Raw genomic sequence first — 22,127 nt, 5'->3', positions numbered from 1 at the left:
TGCACACTTTTGATTGCCACATTTTTTCAGGCTTTAACACAGTATTTTTTTTTGAAAGTCAAGGGGTGTGAATACTTTCTGAAGGCACACCTTTTTTTTTTACCTGGTACTAGATTTTCTTGTGCTCTTGCCAACTGACAGTTCCATAAAGTAAACAGAAACAGACCGGTACCAAAACAAAGTCCCACCTGTCTCTTTCGGTTTTACGGATGAGGATATTGGCATATCATTGGATGGGCCGATTTGAAGGAACTGGATTAAAGGGCAGGTGATAAGCAATCTCTTCCTTTTTCCACCGTGCAAGATTGCCTCTGACAATCTCACCCTTAAAAATAGTTTGCTTTATTTGCCATAGGCTTTTAGTCATTTACCAACTAAATGTATCACTTTAATTTGAAAATGCCTCTGAAACTGAAATTCGAACTTGGTCCTGGCAGGATGATTCGGGGTTCTACTAACCCCTGTTTTATTATTGCAGAAATTGGACAGAACCATCAGGGAGATATTGAAATCCCAAAGAAAATATTCAAGATGGCCAAGGTAATGGAAGCTACATGAAGAGACATTCTTACATTTTGCCTGGACAAATTAAGCCTAGTTTTGGACTAAAAGCATGCTCAATGATTTTTGGACTCAGGGAAACTGCCCCTTAATGTGGTTGACATTGGATAGAAAGGCACACGTACATGTATGAGTGTGGAGCAACTTATTCATCCTGCATCCTTCCCATGTAAATCTTCCTTTAATAACCTCAAATCAAAAGCTCATGTAGAAATGGCAGGACTGAGGGGAAAGGTATTTTCTGCTGTGATCCTGATATTGTACTGCTGCTGTGCATGGATTTGTATAAACGGAAATAGTGTGTGTGTGTGTGTGTGTGTGTGTGTGTGTGTGTGTGTGTGTGTGTGTGTGTGTGTGTGTGTGTGTGTGTGTGTGTGTGTGTGTGTGTGTGTGTGTGTGTGTGTGTGTGTGTGTGTGTGTGTTTGATGCTATTACTCATGTTGGCATCAATTCACAGGACTGTGGGGCAGACTGCGCCAAATTTCAGAAGAGTGAACTTGAGTACAAGTTCAACAAGCGTGCTCTGGAGCGTCCCTACACCTCCAAACATTCCTGGGGAAAGAAATAGGTGCCCACAAGAGCCATCTAGAGTTCAGTCACGAACAATATAGAGAGCTCCAGAAATATGCAAAGGGGTTGGAATCTTCTTCACCGCTTCTGGGATGGACGAGGTAAGAGGTTATTCCATGATACATATCTATTGAATTCGTCTGCTCTGACTGTGTAGATATTCCGGATCTACATAGGCGAAGAGAGGCCCATTATCAGCAACCATCACTCCTGTGTTCCAATGGCACGTTGTGTTAGCTAATCCAAGTTTATCATTTAAAAAAGTTATTTGATCATTAGAAAACCCTTTCGAAATTATGTTACAAATACCACCACTACCACCAACAATCAGAGGGCGTTCAGCAGGGAGAAACTTTGTGGGACGTTCATATATACAATTTTTATGAAGAACGAAGATGCCTCTGACAAGTAGAAAAGGGAATCCTAACAGCTCTATTCATGACATTTCTATTTCAATCATTTCCATTTGAATATGGCCCTGTTGCAGTTTTTATTTTTAACCATTAGGTGGCGCTACTGGCTTATGTACTTGTGCATATCAAATTTGTATTCTTGGGTAACCAAATCAATAATGTATGCACCATTGCACCCTATAATTAATATTTCTATATGATATATTATATGGTAGAGGACAACATTTAGTGGATAATTTTGATAGGTTCGTTTTGGGTGATTTGATTCTGAAACCAAGCAATTTCAAACAGTTTCATTTATTATCATATGACATTTTATACAGAATGACTGATATGATTTTTTAAAAACAATATTTTACATGATTCAAGTATACATGATTATGATTCAAATACACGATTCATACTTAAATATATGGTATGTAACAGAAATATAAAAGCATTGCCGTTCATTCTTTGTTCTGTGTTATTACGATAGACTTCCACGCTGTCCATATAGTTCTGTATATTGACTGATCGTCTTTCCTTCCTACTCATCCATGCATTAAATGTTACACACGCATAAGATCCATTGAAAAAAAGATCAAGAAATAACCCGCTATATGAAAGTGTTTCTTTATTAATGCAACGTGGATGTCTAAAGTCATGAACGTTATCTGTATTTTAAACATGTTCTATACATATCAATAACATTAAACCCTAAAGCAGTGGAAGCGATATTGGTCTAAACAGAATATGGAATTATCATTATCAGTTTACAAACTGTTTGTATGCATACACATTGCATTCGCGAGAGAAAACAAATTGACAATGATGTAATTGGCTTAGAGAAATTAACAAAAAGTGAAAGGGGTTACAGTAGTACATGGAAAATATTTTAGCAAAGATAATCCATTTATTTTAGTTGTCAATATAGTGGATCTTTTTGTTGTTGTTGCCTATTCAGTCTCAGATGGTTCAACTATTATTGTTAGAAATCACATATAGCATATCCCAGTGAGCAAATATGGTTCAAAATACGTTGTTTCCACTGCACATCTCTTTCCAAAAGACATATTTTACACCACTTTTGCCCACTAGGATGTGATAATATAACAAGTCACTATTATGGTACAAGTATTGCAAAATTGGGCTTGTTATCTTAACAATTATTTATAAGAAAACAACTTAATTGTGGTGATGCCCATACTGTATGCTTCATGTGCTAGAGCAGGGCTCTCCAAACCTGTTCCTAGAGAGCTAACGTCTTATGAATTTGTCGCTCAAACCCTAATCTAGCGCACCTGATTCTAATAATTAGTTGGTAGATCAACTGACTCAGGTTAGTTACATCTGTGGTTGGATTGGAAACCTTGGCAGCGCGCCAGGAACATGGTTGGAGAATGCTGTGATAGGGATAGGGTTTGCCATTGCCAGTCAAAGGGCAAGCCCCATACAGCAACGGTAAGGTAACAATTCTAAAGCAACTAAATAGTTTGACATGTTTTATGATCGATCTTATAGTGGAGAAGAAAGATATATATATATATTTTTTTTTTTACAGTGTAGAACTATCGATTATTCTGAGAATATCATTCACATGCTATTTTGCTTTTGGTCCATATAAAATCTTAAACCCCTTATTCTGTTCAGTTGATCACAAGTGAGAAAAAAAACAGGATGTTATTCAGATATACATGTTACTGTTTGCTCTATTATACAGAGAAAACAAGCAAACAAATGACGTATAAAAAATATACATTTATATCCCTATATGATTCTGAAGCATACAAACTGTATCAAACATGGAAAACTGATCATTTGTACAGAGTTCACAACCCCTTTATATATATTTTCACTTCACATCTGCTTCTACGTCTGCATTGTTTGGGGTTTTAGTCTTTCTGTATAGGATTGCTGTATAGGATTGCTGTATAGGACTGCTGTATAGGACTGATGTATAGGATTGCTGTATAGGATTGCTGTATAGGATTGCTGTATAGGACTGCTGTATAGGACTGCTGACATCTGCTGATGTAAAATGGGCTTTATAAATACATTTGATTAAAAGGGGTTGAAAAGTGTGTCCCTACATCACACCTGTCGACCGGTTGAACTATTTACACTTGTCATGTTCCTCAGCTGATTTGCGTATAGAATAAGTGGAGCACAGTGTATATACCTTTTACCGGAAAAAAATGGTATTGTTACATTTTCAACCATAAAATTGTTGTAGCATTAGGTACAATAGATTTGCTCAACTGGATTCACCTTAATATTATATGTCAAACAAGTTTGAAAATATGGGTTGGGTTTAAGAAACAGAAGATAAATTAGAAATACTACATTATATTTACTTCACAAAATTGTCCCAAACAAAACCACCCTCGTCATATTACTACCATTTTCTCTTCATTTACACCTTTACCTTTCCAAACTTTGCAAGTCCATACAAACATGTAACAGTTATAAGCCCAATCAGAACTGTACAAATTCTAGATTTTGATTTGAGAACAAAAATCTTTGTGATTTTGCAAATTAAGCAATTGTAATATAAATACAACTGAAAACTAATTTACAAAAATCAAGAAAAACACTTCCGCTTGATCCACGCAATCCTCAGACACTCTTATAGCAAGGACCTGTGCAAATTGATCGCGATTTACTAGAGTTCGGTAAACTCTGTGAAAGCTGAGGCGCTGCTCTTTAATCTACCTGTTGGTGGATCCAACCATGTTCCTCATGCCTTGATATTTCTTGCATCTGATGAACCTCTCTTCCATTTCTCTGCCAGGTTCCACTTTCTGGTTAGGACCTGCAGGACCTTTTTCCAGATCTCCACTTCATACAGCCATCAAAGTTTTTGACGGACAGACAGTTGATACCTGACATATTCAAATCTATTCTCTAATCATATCACATAGTCCTCTGGATTAGAGTAACCAGACGTGGTCCCCTACTCTCCGACATGGACGTGATTACAATCGCCTGTTTGTCAGTCAACGACAGATTTAAACCAATGGAAGCTCTCAGATGTGGTCATGTGATGTGGGGAGAAACCCATCCCATTGGGCAGTAGCGTCGTGAATCAATCCCTCATCGACAGGTCCGTCTGCCCTGCTCAAAGTTCACAAATTGTCATTTGCAGGTTGTGCTCAGGCATTTGGAATCAATCAATCAAGTCATGCTAGTTTTCTACTGCTCCTCCCAATGGAAGCCTCCATTGACAACGGGAGGATCAATTGATCGTGTGTACTGTATGTGTGTGTGAGAGAGAGAAGGTGTGTTTGTGTTTCCAGGAGGTTGGGGTTGAAGAGGGGCCTTCAGATGGAGATGGGACACATGATGATCTTGTCTTCCAGCATGACGCTGGTTACCAGGAAGAAGATGTACAGTAAAAACATGAGGCCTCCCAGCACCTTGCTCATCTTCCACTTGCAGGAGGCGATGGAGATGATGACGAAGAGCAACATGAGGAAGAGGAGCACGATGGCGCAGAACAGGCCGTTGCTGCTCACCTGCACCGCCTTGAAGTCATTGACCAGGCCGTAGATGAGCCAAGGGAACGGCAGGCTGGAAGGGTAGACGGAGAAACAGAGGAATCACATGTACTGTCTAGAGTTGACTATATGGTGGTAAAGTGAAAACATAGTTGCAGTTGAGCCTTGACTTCTAGGTTGACATTTTTGTCATGCAAAAGAGCATAAATCTGTGCAAAACTACTGTCACACTGCAAATGTGCAGCGATAGAGCTTGCCTGAGAAAACATTTTGAAAAATGACTCATTCATGCAAACAGCATTTTAAATGTGCTTTTGGACCGACTTACCCCACGGTAATGTCAAATATGTTGGAGCCCACAGAGCTGGACACAGCCATGTCACCAAGGCCTTTCCGGGCTACAATGACACTGGTGATTAGATCAGGAATTGATGTACCAGCTGCTAATATGGTCAATCCCATGATCTCCTCTGTAATCCAGAAGGTCTCTCCAACCTGAGAGTAAAAATGGGTTAACTGCATTGTTCAAACAAAGACAAAGAATCAGATTTGGCGTTATGACGTCTGGCGATAGGAACGGCTGGAACTCAATCGATTGACTGGATCTTGTTTGGATTGGTTGGCTCTTGATTATGTGTCGTGGTCACACACAGACTGATACGCACGCTTCCACCATAATCAAAAGGCCATAGGTGAGGTGAGGTAATGATTGACACCAAACCCTATGCTTTGATTGGCTCAGAATGAAAGTGACATGTGTCAGGGAGGGGCTTACCTGATGAGCCCACCACACCATGAGGTAGGAGAAGGCAGCAATCCAACAGATGGAACCAATGAAAGTTATGGGGAAGAATTTTGTGGAAGTCTGCAAAAAAAGAAAAAGAAAGAAAGGTTGTCCTTTTTTACAGCGTCATAGACTTTCACAAATCAATCAACCAACCGTAGCTACACCCCAAATGTTAATGTAGTCTGAGGAGCAGCTCCACTTGCCTCTCTCCTGACATCCGGCAGAGAGAGCCACAGGGGGAAGACGATGGGGAGGATAAGGAGATACGTTATTCGTTTGCGGTTCGTCTCCGGCCACTCCAAACTCAGAGGAGCATCCTCATCTTCCTCCTCCTCCGCCTACCAAACAGAGGGGGGTTACTCTCTTAAACATGTGTGTGTGTCAGTTACTCTCTTAAACATCATGTCACTGATTTTGGAGGTATTTGGTAGACAAAGCCTACCGGTCCTACGTCGCCATTTGCAGGTGAAGTGACTTCCACTGTGACGTTGGAACTGTTGGGGATGTTTTTGTCTGCTCAGACAGACAGACAGACAGACAGACAGACAGACAGACAGACAGACAGACAGACAGAGGCCAGGAGTTAGACTTGAATGAGAGACGGTGAGAGTCACTGGAGGATGTAATATAATATATATTATGTATATACAGTATATTTAAGCAATAAGGCCTGAGGGAGTGTGATATATGGCCAATATACCACGGCTAAGGGCTGTTCTTAAGCACGACGCAACACGGAGTGCCTGGACACAGCCCTTAGCCATGGTATATTGACCATATACCACAAACCCCAGATGTGCCTTATTGATATTATAAACTGGTTACAAATGTAGTTAGAACAGTAAAAATATATGTTTTGTCATACCCATGGTATACGGTCTCTTATACCATGGCTTTCAGGCAATCAACATTCAGGGCTGGAACCACCCAGTTTTTAATATAGTATATAACACGTATAAAGTATTTTAGCATATTTAACATTTACGTACATTTGAAATGTAAAGCTCACCTGCGACACCGTTGGGTTTTTCCCCATCCCCGCCATCTTGACATTTCTGTTTGGCCATCTTGTGGAGAATGGAGGCCTTCTCTTTGAATCGCCCTGAAACACAATCGTTGCTGCATAGAGTCAGTGATAAACCCTAACGATATGAAACCTAGCTACGGATTCCCCACTAATGGAAACATAAAACAAAACATTACAAATATTTGACTTGGTTTCCATTAATGAGAAATTATGAAAACATGTCTAATACAGAAACATATTGAATCAAATACATCAAATATAGATATTGGAAGTGTGTCTATATTGAAGGTGTGACAAAAAAAACCTGTTGTTTTACCCCCCAGTCCCTCCCCCTCACTGAGAGGGTCCAGGGTGTGGATCATGAGCTGGAAAATGCTATTCCTCATCAGGGTGTTGTGGAGGGAGGCTGATGAGCCTCCTCTCTGGAGACGGGGCTTGGCCTGCAGTAGAGACCAAGAGCAGAGGCTGCTTTAACATATCTATACCAGATGATAGTCTATAGATTCAATACTAGATCATCTATAGCTTTAATGCATCGCTCTAATCTACAGCTTCAATACTAGATCATCTATAGCTTTAATGCATAGCTCTAATCTATAGCTTCAATACAAGATCATGTATAGCTTTAATGCATCGCTCTAATCTATAGCTTCAATACTAGATCATCTATAGCTTTAATGCATCGCTCCAATCTACAGCTTCAATACTAGATCATCTATAGCTTTAATGCATCGCTCTAATTTATAGGTTCAATACTAGATCATCTATAGCTTTAATGCATCGCTCTAATCTACAGCTTCAATACTAGATCATCTATAGCTTTAATGCATAGCTCTAATCTATAGCTTCAATACAAGATCATGTATAGCTTTAATGCATCGCTCTAATCTATAGCTTCAATACTAGATCATCTATAGCTTTAATGCATCGCTCTAATCTACAGCTTCAATACTAGATCATCTATAGCTTTAATGCATCGCTCTAATTTATAGCTTCAATACTAGATCATCTATAGCTTTAATGCATAGCTCTAATCTATAGCTTCAATACTAGATCATCTATAGCTTCAATACTAGATCTTCTATAGCTTCTATACAAAGCTTTAATCTACAGCTTCATTACATAGCTCTAATCTAAAACTGCAGGGGTGGAGTCAATTTGGTTTTCAATTCAGTCAAGTGAACTGAAATTCAATGTATGAATTGAGTTTCAATTTTACTTTCCTGGATTGATCCCAACCGTGAGCTCACAATGCATATGTGTCTTTGGTACACAGTGGTGTAACAATGAGGCAGTTGAACAAAGTGGTATGCACAGTGAATACACAGTGGTGTAACAATGAGGCAGTTGAACAAAGTGGTATGCACAGTGAATACACAGTGGTGTAACAATGAGGCAGTTGAACAAAGTGGTATGCACAGTGAATACACAGTGGTGTAACAATGAGGCAGTTGAACAAAGTGGTATGCACAGTGAATACACAGTGGTGTAACAATGAGGCAGTTGAAAAAAGTGGTATGCACAGTGAATACACAGTGGTGTAACAATGAGGCAGTTGAAAAAAGTGGTATGCACAGTGAATACACAGTGCGATGTGTCAAGTGTGTGAGTGTCAATAATGCAGTGCCTTGTAGTGCAAACCAGCGGCATATATTTAGAGAGTTCATATATTTAGAGAGTTAGGTCAACTTTTGTTCTAATTCTGGGCATTCAGTGACATAGCATTGTTTAAATATTGCCCATGTAATGTTAATGGGGAGCTAACATGGCTGTTATAGAATGTTGCTGTGTCATGTAAATGCATCATAATGCTCCTAGACATTCAGTTTTATAATATTTTGGGGGAAATATTCCCCAAGTAAATCATTGGTTAGTGGGGAGCTAACATGGCTGTTATAGAATGTTGCTGTGTCATGTAAATGTGTGATAATGCAGAAACGGCATTGGGCCAACATGTGGACCATTACATTTCATTGTATTCATGCAGCATTGCTGTCTATGGCAACGTGCTTTGTGTGCTTGCTGAATAAGAACACTGGATTTTCAGTACTGTCAACATGACACATATAAATACAGATGAAGATGCCACGACAGAATATAAACGTACCGTCAACTTGTTTTCGTCGTCACCCGTGGTTGCCTTCAAAGGGAAGAGGTAAAGAGAAAGACGTGCATGTATGAAGTCACACGAAATCGCGCGTAAACAGTAAACATCATCTGCCAGGAAATGCTAGTTATTGACAAGACGGTGTGGCCTAATGAATGAAATAGAAGCAGCCGTCATGATAAATTATCAGGATATCAAACGGTCAATAGCTAAACCGGTTTCAAAATGACCCATAGAGAATGTACAGGTTGTAATGCAGCTGGGAATACTTGGCAGCTGGGAAGACATAAAGCTTGTAAAACCTACAGATGCAGCTCCTCTAATCTAAAGCCAACAGTTCTTCAGAGGACATATACATTACAGTTGTGGAGACAGAATCCCGTTTTACACAACCGTTTGAGAGAGAAATTAAATTGAGAAAGCATACTGCTTTTTTTGTTTGGAATGTAAGGTACAGTATGATACCAAAGCAAGCAGTAGGTCTCCCTTTTTAATTCATTTGGAGAGAAAAATGTGAAAAACATTGCCATCATGTGGTGTTGCATGTAGGCCAGTGACATAATTTTATTTTTAAATGTAATCCATTTTAAATTCAGGCTGTAACACAACAAAATGTGGGGAAAAGTCGAGGGGTTTGAATACTTTATGACGGCACTGTAAATCAATGATATGAAATGACTGACTAACTTCACTGAAACCCTGCGCAAAGACGACAAAACGATGCAACACCTCAGCAGCTTGCTGTGGTCAGACACAGTGTTATACTATAGCTAACTGTGTATCTTCACACCACAAAACAAGCGAATGGGAATACATGACAATCCTAATATTTATTTGCTTTAAAAATGGAAGAAGGAACATCTTGAATTATAGGAGCTAAATGTCTTGAGTTACAGGAGCAATTTGACTAAGCAGACATAGGCCAAGTGTTAGCCATACTGTAGTTAACTATTGTATGATTCTATAAAATAATTATAGACTATGATTACCAATGAAAAAAAATACCGAATTTCAGCTATTTTCTTCAATTAGCAGAGTTGAAAACCCTGAACAGCCCTGCTATTTGGGACAAAATGGGACAACAATTACACAACCAGTTTGTATCAATGTAGACCGAGTCATGTCATCTAGTTAAGGATTTCATTGGGGTTAGGAGGATCCATCCAGAGCCACTAGTAGCTGTCTCTCAAAGTGTTAGCGGATGAGCGTTAGCCATGTGAGCACCCAAACTTAGGCCTTTCCAGTAAGGCAGGCTAAGGCCCTGTGCTGTGTTTGATTCCCGGTGGTTGGCTGTTGCCTAATGCTCACATGGCCCTAACGGGTCATACAGGTTATTTATTAGGCATTGAGCCTAATAACCTGCAGAGCATCTGCTGCCGGAGCTTAGGGTTAGGAATGGATGGATTGGCAAGATGGAGAACTGCTGGAGGTTTGCATTGTGGCCTGGCTTACTGTGGGAGGCATTTAGTCTAGCAGTTTAAGAACATTGGGCCAGTAACCGAAAGGCCCCTGGTTCGGATCACCGAGCCGACGAGCTGAAAAATCTGCCGGTGTGCCCTTGAGCAAGGCAATTAACTCGTTGCCCCTGTAAGTCGCTCTGGATAAGGGCGCCTGCTAAATGACTAAAATGTCAAATGTACAGACATGGTACCTTTTATCTCCTCTGAAACCACCGCCAAAACACCGCCACACGGTCGCATTTCCAACCTGTCCCGTTCTCACCACACTGACCAGTTTGCTTAACAGTTGGTCTGCTGTGTGTAATGTGGTCTGAAATGGGCGCCATTATCGTCCCTAGCACACAAGCATTTCACTGCACCGTTTATACCTGCTGTAAACTGTGTACGCGATGAATGTGTTTGATTTTGGGATTTGACATCGACAGGACATAAACACGGACCGTGTAGAAATAGAATCTTAACAGAACTCCCACCTAGGTCAGGAAGGGAGTGGGTTTGGAGAATACTCAAGGTTTTTGGCGTAGCCACAAATGGGGTAGAAACAAAATGGGGTCGACACGATACAAATGTAGCAATAATACTTTACAAATCCATCTTTGTCCAACTGAAAAGTAATTGGCCTTATACTGGCTATAGCTTATAGCATGAACCCTTTACTGCAGTGGGCTAAATTAGGGTCACAGAGTGTTTCTTGGTAGTCTTAAAGAAATCTACTTTGAAACAAATGTATACAACTCACACACATGGTTGTGGACTTAGAAAAGAAGACACCTGTACCATGTCAGATATAGAGTTGAAATGTATTCCGTTGTTGGGTTTGCATCCCAACATTACACTTTATATGCATCACAGAAGACTTAAATATAACAAAACCATTTGACATAGAAACACTGGATTTTCTGTGTTGAATGTATTTTTATGTTGATTAATTATGAAATTGTGAAACATTTTAACATTCCAACGAGGCCACTGGAGGGGGATTTGGTCATTTGACTGCAGGAAAGGGATTTATTAAAGGTCAACTAATGATTTGACAAATTCTGTAGGCCTATCGAGAAATTCATTTTGAGGTGAATTATGTATGACTCTACATATAAAAACATATACCAAAAATAACACCGGAGCACAGGATGAACTGTGATTCCTATCATTATAATAGAACGTCATCAAATTGATAGTTATTAACTCTTGCCAAAATGATAGAGGCATAGATGTCTCTCGGTACAGAATCTGGGATTGAGTAAACAATGCACTAATGGGTGATCCATTTGATCCACAAACAGGGTAATTGAAGTTAATTAAAGTTAATTGATTAATAGGGATCTTTACATTCACTGCCATTGTTTTTATATCAAGTAGCTTGGGCGCCCTAACTCCCTTTAAACCTCTACAATAACGATGGAAATATACTTTTTATTAAAGTTACTTTAAGTACTATTTTCCACAAAGTGTTTTTGCTGTAGAAGCGCAATCAAACACTAGACATGTCCTCATAGCTAAAACAATATTTACCAAAAATGCTGGGGAATGGCGAGGAGAGGGAATTTGCAGGGTTTTCATACTCTCCATACATAAACATACAAGCAAACACACAAACTGGACATGCATACATGCACACACTGTACTAAAACAAATATCTGGAAGAGAAAATCAACATATATCTCAAAGACATATTTTTTTTTTTACTTCTTTCAGTGCCTCAATAACAGGAAATAGCTATGCCTGGAATTCAATCAAACGTGCACTGCAGAAGGTAACTGCACCATTGGAAAGTGCATGTTAGGGAAGGAAAGGGAAAGGGGGATACCTAGTCAGTTGTACAACTGAACGCATTCGACTGAAATGTGTCTTCCACATCTCTGAGTCATAGAGGTGCGGGCGGCTGCCTTAATCGACATCCACGTCTTCGGCACCCGGTGAACAGTGGGTTAACTGCCTTGTTATGTAATGCGATTAATTCAAGTGTAATTCATTCAAACTGCCAAACAAAATTATCTTTAAGATCTTTATAAGGAACACGTGACGCTTTTCGAAATAACAATTATTCACAGTATACTGTAGCCGTAAATGCCATAAGGCTGACAGCCAGCCAGCCAAGGCTTTCTGCGAAGCCGGGAGTTTCTGCAAGTATCCTTGCAAGGCAGAAGTCAATTGTGTCCACCTGACCCGCCAAGCTCCCAGACTTAGAGAGGACTAATCCACAGAGATAACCGTATTTAGAACAGTCATTTCAACCCCTTCATGTTAACTCTGATAACAACCTTCACATGTCACGATGTGACGTTTGATTCGAACCGCACACTTTTATTACACTTATTCTGTATTGGGTTGAATAATGGTTGTTACTTGGGTGGTGTTACAACCCTTAAGGACCCCGGTGTCCATTGGATATAGAAGATATTGGATATAGAATACAATGTTAAGTGTGTTTACCGGTACCTTTTCTTCATGGGAAAGAAGTTAACTCAATAACAATACAAGTACACTTTTAGTTACAATTAATAATAAAGACTGGAGCATAACCCTATTTCTGAAACAATGAAACACAGTGGAGCTGATTGGTCAGTTGTGGCCCTGGGGTTTAGCGCAGGAAGTGAACCCTCGCAATTAAGGGAAACATTACAATAAAGCAGGGCTCTCCAACCCTTCTCCTGGAAAGCTGTAGGTTTTCGTTCCAACCCCAGTTGTAACTAACCTGATTCAGCTTATCAACCAGGTAATTATTAGAATCAGGTGCGCTTGATTAGGGTTCAAATGAAAGTCTACAGGACGGTAGCTCTCCAGGAACAGGGTTGGAGGGCCCTGTACTAATGATTATGGAAGCATGGACATTTACAAAAATGGTCCACAATCATTTACATGTCATTGAGAGGCATGATTGAAAGGAAAAATGTTGATGGAAATACGTGAACACTGGTGGTTGCTTTCTATCTAAAACATCAGTGAGAATTTTGCCCTGCAAAATAAGCATGCAGTCTTCTTGTCTCTTGCAACAACAACAAATTGCCGGCAAACACTTCCTAGTGCAGTCAGATCATGCTCGTCAAAAGCTCTTACACATGAGTTCCAATGTCCATACTAGCATACTATTTAGAATGCATTCCCAATACGTTGCTTCATTCTAAGTACTATACGCTAGTGTATTATACTGAACAAAAAATATAAACGGAACATGCCACAATTTCAACAATTTTACAGTTCATAAGGAAATCAGTCAATTGAAATAAATTCATTAGGCCCTAATCTATGGATTTCACATGACTGGGAATACAGATATGCATCTGTTGGTCACCGATACCTTTTAAAATAAGTAGGGGTGTGGATCAGAAAACCAGTCAGTATCGGGTGTGACCACCATTTACCTCATGCAGCGTAACACATCTCCTTCGCATGGAGTTGATCAGGCTGTTTTTATTTAACTAGGCAAGTCAGTTAAGAACAAATTCTCCTTTACAATGACGGCCTAGGAACAGTGGCTTAACTGCCTTGTTTAGGGGCAGAATGACAGATTTGTACCTTGTCAGCTCAAGAATTTGATCTAGCAACCTTTTGGTTACTGGCCCAATGCTCTAACCACTAGGCTACTTGCCGCCCATGTTGATTGTGGTCTGTAGAATGTTGTCCCACTTCTCTTCAATGGCTGTGTGAAGTTGCTGGATATTGGCGTGGACTTTGAAACACGCTGTCATACACGTCGATCCAAAGCATCCCAAACATGCTCAATGGGTGACGTGTCTGGTGAGTATGCAGGCCATGGAAGAACTAGGCCATTTGTAGCTTATAGATCCTTGCGACATGGGGCCGTGCATTATCATGCTGAAACGTGTTGATGGCCGCAGATGAATGGCACGACAATGGGCCTCAGGATCTCGTCACGGTATCTCTGTGCATTCAATTGCCATCGATAAAATGCAATTGTATTCATTGTCCATAGCTTATGCCTGCCTATACCATAACTCCACTTTGTTCACAACATTGACATCAGCAAACCGCTCGCCCACACAGCACCATACACGTAGTCTCCGGTTGTGATGCCAGTTGGACGGACTGCCAAATTCTTTAGAACAACATTGGATGCAGTTTTTGGTAGAGAAATTAACATGACGTTTTCCGGCAACAGCTCTGTTCGAACATTCCGGCAGTCAGCATGACAATTACACGCTCCCCCAAGACATTGTGTGAAAAAGCTATTGTCCCGAGCACAAGGTGCACCTGTGTAATGATCATGCTGTTTATTAATCAGCTTCTTGATATGCCCTACCTGTCAGGTGAATGGATTAGCTTGGCAAAAGAGAAATGCTCACTAACAGGGATGTGCACAACATTTTTGAGAAATAAGCTTTTTGTGCATATGGAACATTTTGGGGATATTTTATTTCAGCTCATGAAACATGAGACCAACTTTACATATTGCGTTTACATTTTTGTTCAGTGTGTATATATATATATATATATATAGAGGATGTAGAGAAACGTAATGTGGAAAAGATCCTCTACTGTTCATTGTTCATTCTTTGAGTCACTGTAGGCTTCTGTGTTTTTAGTCAGTCAGCTGCAGCAGGTTGCTCACATCATGTCCAGGGCCCGATTCCCGATAGCGATGGAACTAATGCTGCGTTCATAACCAAGTGGGAAGGACGTCATTTCAAGTTGTGAAGTCATAAATGCAGTTGGATGCATCATGCATTCACGAGCTTTGAGCTTTGTCAAGAAACGTTGATTGGCTAATGGCCAACAAGCTGCGTCAACCATAAACTATAACTACAGATATCATGCTTATAAACAAATTATAGTGTTCCAAAACCATGTTAATAGATTGTTTAAAAAAAACAAACAATTTAGTTGTTTAATTTAACTGCCGAAAATGCTGTTATTGAAAATACTGTTATTTCCTTGGTAGGGGACGTCAAAGGTCAGCATGTAGCATGAGTTGGCACTCAGCGATGATAGATAGACAAGTTTCCCACTACTAATTACGAGTTGGAGGGGCATTTAATAGAATTTCCCGTCCTATGTGGTAAATACCCGCTTTCCACGTAGATAGAATGCAGCATTAAGCTTAGGAGTGTTTTAACGGTGCATCTTGCCTATAGCAGCTGAATATCATATGCGTTTCACAAAACGTTCAGTGTTGTTGGTTCATGTATCGATACTGATAGGATCGAACGAAATACAGCACCGCTGTCATATCAGCTTTTGCCTTCCAAGTCTTACTTTAACAGTAGAATTATTCCACAATACTGACGACGGTTCAGCTCCTATATATATATATATATATAGAGAGAGATTATTATTCCTTATGGCTGCAAATATTGGGGCACATTATTTTAATGCTAACCCTATAATAATACACTATATCACAAATGAGGTATTCCGCACATGTGACACAACATTAAATATATTGAGGCAATTACATACAGTAGTTTAGAATTAGCAACAACAAAACAATTCTGATTGAACATGACATTGATTTCAGTATGGTTTAAATATATCGGTCTATACTGTACTTATATTTTAATGCAGTCATCTTGTTTTTCATTTAAGAATATTTGTATCCCTTGCTTGTTTGTAACAATTGTAAAAACATTGGCAAATTTGTAGCTTCGTTATCGGCTGGTCACATGAGTTATCTGTGAAGTTACCGGCTGGTCACAGAAGATTCAGATAGCATCAAGATGCCTATGTTTAGTGGAGATCTTCTGTGTATAAAGTAACTATAAAGTAACGCAGAAGGGCAATTATGCATCTAACGACACACTTGGCTGTTGTACGAGTGGTCTGGAGGCAGTTGGTAAATAACGAACGTTTTCAAGTGCAACTTTACTAACGATGGTTTTGGAAAACAGCTCGGAGCTTTAACGATGCTCCTTCGAGGGTTCTAACAATGAACTTAGTCTTGAGATGCTTTTGGGAAACGGGGCCCAGGAGTCTGTTGCTTTATATTTGCTGTCGTCACAAATGGTAATCAGTTAAGGGTTTAAGAAGGATTGGAGTCTTAGAATAATCAAGTAGGTTGAGTTCTTCCTGTTTCCAACGTCTTACATATTTATACATATCTCTCTACATATATATGATTCGGGTTAAAATAACAGAATTTACTCTGAATGACAAAAAAATAAACACAATTGGTTAACATTTTTAAATAAAACGTTTCCTAGTGTTGAGTGAGTTTTGATCTCCACACCAGCAGTAGCACCTGGCTAAAATTAGCTGTGGTAAATGGATTGGAGGATTTGCAGAGGGATTACTTAAGAACTACAGACATATGAGGGCAAGCAAGTCGTACATCATGTGCTGGCTTGTTAAAAGAAATCCCTGAGGAGTCAGACCAGTACAAGGATGAGAGACTTCGTGTGAACAGGGCAGTTTTCCCCGAATGACGGAATACAAACAATAGTTTTTATATCCCCTTGATGATAGAAATAGTAACCACCTCTTCAAGTCGGGTTTAATAATAGCACTTGCATCTCAACGTTAAGATCCGAGGTGTAAACTGAACATACCACATATCAAATAACCTCTGATCAGATACTTGCATGTTATGTAAAGATGTAAGAGCAAGGTTTGCTGCCACCCACTAAATGTTGCTGTCACTACAACAATGGTCCGTATTTTTAGGAGAAAAAAAATGGCTCGTAACTTAGTTACCATTAATGAATTTAACTAGGTATTTTTTAAAGTACTGCTTGCTGGAATCATTATATCAAACCTCATTGCTAGATATTTCTTTACAATATCTAGTGTCTCAATGTGGTGTGACGATGATAATAATTAGTACATATGGATATTATTGTCTTCTAAATGCCAAATACAGGCCTATAATCTAGTCCAAATTGCACAGTAGTATTAAAGTATAAACCCCTGAAGACCTGAATTGGGATGCAATACAGGTTAAAAAAAAAAAAGCTACAGGTAAGCCCTAACAATCACAGCCAACATCCAGCTAGGGTTCACCTGGGCTCCGTAAGAGTGTGACTCTGAGTATATAACATCTGAGAGCAATGAATCAGACTCCAACTGAAGACAAAGACAAGAACACAGCAGGTCGGACACATGTAGGAGATATGTCACAACAGTAGAGTTTTGAATGATAATGATGCAGTTTATTTTTGTATTTAAAAAAAAATGTATTTGATCTATATCTACACACATCAATTTATTCGCTGTGTCTTTTGGGGTCGGACCCTTAATGTTGTATCCCATGGAAATGTATGTACAGCCTCCTTAAAGTCTCAATCCTCAAATCTGTTGTTTTCTTACATTAGGACCAGCATTTCTGGAAAAATACTAGCTAGCCGATCTTGATAATAAAGTACACATGGGAGTTTTGAGAAAACGGTGAGTGCTCAAGCTACTTTAGCCTACTGTCTTTATCTCAACTCTGGTCATGAAGAGATGTTGATTGAATACAGCTGTTGAGAAGTCGGTTCAAGGGGACACACTGTGCAGTGCACATTGTCGGGCCTATGCACTCAAACGTGTCGATCCTTTGAAGAAATGTGGCCACACAAAGCTACCCTCTGGGGCCATGTTGATAATAGGAATTGGAATCTCCAAACATTGAGACCTCGTCAGAGCAACCACCCTCCCCCATTTGCAGCCCATTACAGATATTGACAATTCCTGGTATAAGTCGACAGCTGGTTGGTTCCAATGTTTAAGACTCCCTCAGATAACCACAGACCACTGAATTCAGTAAACCAGTTAATGTGTAACTGATTTCCTATAGGTCGAAGTTAATGACAAAGTTAATAAATGGTGTGTAATTACAGTATCCATCATCAAGAAGATTAAAAAGTCTACATATTTATTACTTAAATGGCATATACATTTCCTAAACATTGGCTGTGTAAATATGTCTCGTGTATGTTTAAAATGTTAAAGGGAAAACTAGATTTGCGTAAAGTTGGTTGACTGACTACTGCGAGGGCTGTATGTATGGTGAGCCAGCTTTGCAAAGGGCTCAGAGGCCTGTTATTTAATATGGGAGTGGATGGAAGACTCCATGGAGCGACCTGCTTGGTGGTTTGACTTAGTCAGCACGAATAGGGAGGGCCATCTCTGTGAGGCCATGCACAGGTGACATGCAGCTAAACCCAATGTTAATCCCTGGGCAGGCAGAGGTTTGGCGTCTGTCCGTTTACCTGGCCCTCAGGACGACTTTTAAATACCCTTTCCTTACGCTGCATGCGTGCAGCCTCCTGCCAAAAGCAAAAGGAACGTGAGTTAAGAATACATCTGGGGAGGAAAAGGTGGCGGCAAAACTCACCTTAGGAGCGGCCTCCACCTCATCCACTTGATTCTGGCCCAATTTACTCTTTATGAAGGTCTCTACATTTGCGTTGAACTTCATAAATGTCACATAACTCAAGTAGCACAGCAGCAAGGCGATACTTTCCCACAGAAAGATCTGGTTATCCAAAAAAAACAGGATGAGCATCAACAGACCAATGATGTAGAAGGAGACATCTCTAAAGAGGGGCCACCAGGTCAGCTGGAGAACCTCCTTGGAGAACAACGCGCACATCCCGATGACAAACAGGATGTTGAACACGGCCGAACCCACAATGGTTCCTATGCCCACGTTGCTGTGGGAGATGAACACCCCGATGACGGAAGTGAAAAGCTCCGGGGCAGAACCCCCGGCCGCCATGAAGGTTGCCCCGGCAACGTCGTCTGAGATTTGAAGTTTCTCTGTGATCACAGTTAGGGCCGGGACAAAGAACTCGTCGCACACAATGGCTAAGGCGATGAACATGTACAACATCCCAAACATGTGCAGACCCACAGCCCCCTGCCTTCTCTCCTCCAGGTTGAAGAGATCCGTGGGGTAGTCCCCCTGGTTCATCTCATCCATGGAAGACTTCATGGCCACGGGCATGTCCTCCATCATAGAGACGTTGTGGCCTCCCTGGTGCTTGGTGGTGAGCAGTGTTCTGCGGGGGGCCGACTGCAGTAGGTCTCCCCCGGACATAGCAGCGGGGGAGGAGGAAAGTAGATCACCTCCATTTCCATCACGCCCAGTAGAAGAAGTAGTCCACTGGAAGGCACCCAATGAGAAGACTGTGCTGAGAGTCACAATGCTGAGGACGAAAGCTAGAATCCTTATGGGCCTCAATTTTCTCCGGACGTGGAGGTAGTGATGCCTTCTGCTCAGGGGGAAGGAGTCCTTCTGGGGCCCCATGTCAGCACCTGGGAGCATCAATTCCATCGCTGTTGCATAGGTGGAGGCTGAGGCTCAGGCTGGCTGTGAGGCTGCTCTGGCTGGTTTAGCACGAGCACTTGCCTTACGGTGTCGAGGAGAGCATAGTCTTCTAAACACAACAACCGACTGGCTCCTGATGTTCTCCAGGGTCTGGGGCATGTAAAGGCTTCCTCATATTAGTGTCTGCAAAACACAAACGGGGAAGCGAGAGGATTATTACAAGGTCAATCATCACATCACATCTGTAGAAATATCAATAGGCCCAATCAATAGGCCCAATGTGAACCTTAGTTCACTAAGTTATAGGCTGAGATTTATATACACTTGAGTGTACAAAACATTTTGAACAGCTGCTGTTTCCATGACTGACCAGGTGAAATCTGTGATCCCTTGTTGATGTAACTTGTTAAATCCACTTCAATCAGTGTAGATGAAGGCGTGGAGACAGGTTAAAGAAGGATTTTTAAGCCTTGAGACAATTGAGAGGTATGGTAGTCGGTGTCAACAACTGCAACGCTCAACAGTTTCTTGTGTATCAAGAATGGTCCACCACCCAAAGGACATCCAGCCAACTTGACACAACTTGTGGGAAGCATTGGAGTCAACATTGGCCAGCATCCCTATGGGATGCTTTCGACAGCTTGTAGAGTCCATGCCCCGACTAATTTAGTCTGTTCTGAGGGTCAAAGGGGTATGGGGGTGCAATGCAATATTGGGAAGGTGCTCTTAATGTTTTGTACACTCAGTATACAAGCCCTGTGTATCAACATTTACTGTACGCCTACCAGGAACCAATACACTATAGGCCTTTTTTCTTTGAGGGCTGCTTAAGTAAAACTTTTCTCAAGCCACTCACAGACCAGGGCTTGAAAAAAACTGTGATAGATGACTATTTTCTGTCCAATCTAATGTATATCCTCTATTTGGTGTGTTTGTACATTGGCATAACCATAAATGAAATACAGCTGTGTTAACTTATAGATGAATCCAACCCCGCTATCTCTAGTACTTGTAAAACCACTGACTTTCAAAGTCCTGTCCAGTCCTGTTGAAAATCAAATCTCAGCAGCTCTATCGCTGAATGGCAATCTCACATAAATCCATATCATTGCTTAATTAAACATAATAGATATGTTTTCGAGATTGATTTTGAAAGATGAATACTTTGCACAAATACTATACATTCAGTTGACTTGATTATAATTTGATTTCTCCATGTACCTGCATCAACCAAGCTTAGCCTAGGCTATTATGATTATCAAAACCCTGGAAAGGTATCTTGAAAACCTGTCCAATATCTTTAAAACGTGCGCCTATTCGTGTGGTTATGACAGAGCAGGCATCTATAAGCAGAAGCCGTGTGTCAGGTGAGGTGATAGGTGATAGATGCTTAGAATTGATAAACCAATTAGGCTAATTTAAAACCTCCAAGATTACAGTTCACATTTCTTTACTGGCAATTTCCTCCAACGCTAAGACTCAAAAGGAATGCAAAACATTGTAAATAGAAAATATATCATTAGATCAACAATGAGCCCTGTTCTCTTGCATAGTTGCAAGAACACAGACCAGAGCCAATCAACTAATCACCTAGTCCACCATGCCAAACCACCATCCAAACCAATGCAATATCAAACACAAAACACAAAACAGTGCGCAGCAATTTAAATAAAAGTACTAATTTACCACACTTGCAGTCTCCTTTTGGACGCTGTACAGAAGAAATTAAGGTAGGTGGCGAAGAATTTGCCAGTAAAGCCAATCCTGAGTGACAAGTTCCTTTAGGCTCCGACTGTGGACTGAATAGCTCATGTAAATCTGCTCTAAAAATTTCCTTAGCACCGAAGGGGTGGAGATTACAGAAACTAACAGTCAATCCTATGGTGAGGTGACTCCTCCCCCTCTACCTTGTGTACCTGCCTACCAGCCACGTGACAGGAATCAACCTTACCTAAGGTCTTCTTCTGTCTTCATTTGATTTGAGGGGAAAACGTGAGATCATGTTGCTTGAAAGACCAGAACCCAACCCTATTGATAGGCCTTATCCTACCAGGCCGTCGTATTGTAGCCTGGCCTCAGAGACTAGACGCAACATAGTCAACGTGAATCTACGACTCTCAAATTAGTGTGATATGTTACGTGTGGAATGGTTACATAAGACAGTTTGTGTAGTGTACTAACCAAAAGAGCTCTACCAGTAGGTTGATACACATATTAAATGACATGTATGTGCACACCTGCTTGTCAAACTTCTCATTCCAAAATAATGGGAATTAATATGGAGTTGGTCCCCCCTTTGCTACTATAACAGCCTCCACTCTTCTGGGAAGGCTTTCCACTACATGTTGGAAAATTGTGACAGGGACTTCCTTCCATTCAGCGACAAGAGCATTAGTGAGGTGGGCACAGATGTTGGGCGATTAGGCCTGGCTCACAGTCTGCGATACAATTCATCCCGAAGGTGTTCAATGAGGTTGAGGTCAGGGCTCTGTACAGGCCAGTCAAGTTCTTCCACACCGAT

General features: G+C 40.6%; 1 protein-coding gene across 1 annotated transcript; it reads right to left on the bottom strand.

Annotated features, from left to right (window-relative positions):
- Positions 1-1,831: 1,831 nt before the first annotated feature.
- LOC118362991 (sodium/potassium/calcium exchanger 2-like) lies at positions 1,832-21,438 on the bottom strand. Its single transcript, XM_035743747.2, has 10 exons — positions 21,293-21,438; positions 18,671-19,789; positions 8,942-8,974; positions 7,151-7,274; positions 6,817-6,909; positions 6,250-6,320; positions 6,011-6,145; positions 5,796-5,885; positions 5,349-5,515; positions 1,832-5,093 (listed from the first exon to the last, which is right to left on the bottom strand). The coding sequence occupies exons 2-10, from the start codon at positions 19,610-19,612 to the stop codon at positions 4,844-4,846; spliced, it is 1,905 nt and encodes a 634-aa protein (XP_035599640.1). The 5' UTR covers positions 19,613-19,789; positions 21,293-21,438; the 3' UTR covers positions 1,832-4,843.
- Positions 21,439-22,127: the final 689 nt, after the last annotated feature.

This window comes from Oncorhynchus keta, chromosome 29, assembly GCF_023373465.1.
Source record: "Oncorhynchus keta strain PuntledgeMale-10-30-2019 chromosome 29, Oket_V2, whole genome shotgun sequence".
In the NCBI taxonomy this organism is placed as follows: domain Eukaryota; kingdom Metazoa; phylum Chordata; class Actinopteri; order Salmoniformes; family Salmonidae; genus Oncorhynchus; species Oncorhynchus keta.
This window is presented reverse-complemented; position numbering and strand designations above follow the sequence as displayed.

Coding starts and splice junctions, on each gene's coding strand:
- LOC118362991 (XM_035743747.2), bottom strand. CDS start 19,612: ATGGAATTGATGCTCCCAGGTGCTGACATGGGGCCCCAGAAGGACTCC. Junction 6,321..6,816: donor AAAACCCAACGGTGTCGCAG/GTGAGCTTTACA, acceptor CTGTCTGAGCAG/ACAAAAACATCCCCAACAGT. Junction 5,516..5,795: donor TGGTGTGGTGGGCTCATCAG/GTAAGCCCCTCC, acceptor TTTTACTCTCAG/GTTGGAGAGACCTTCTGGAT.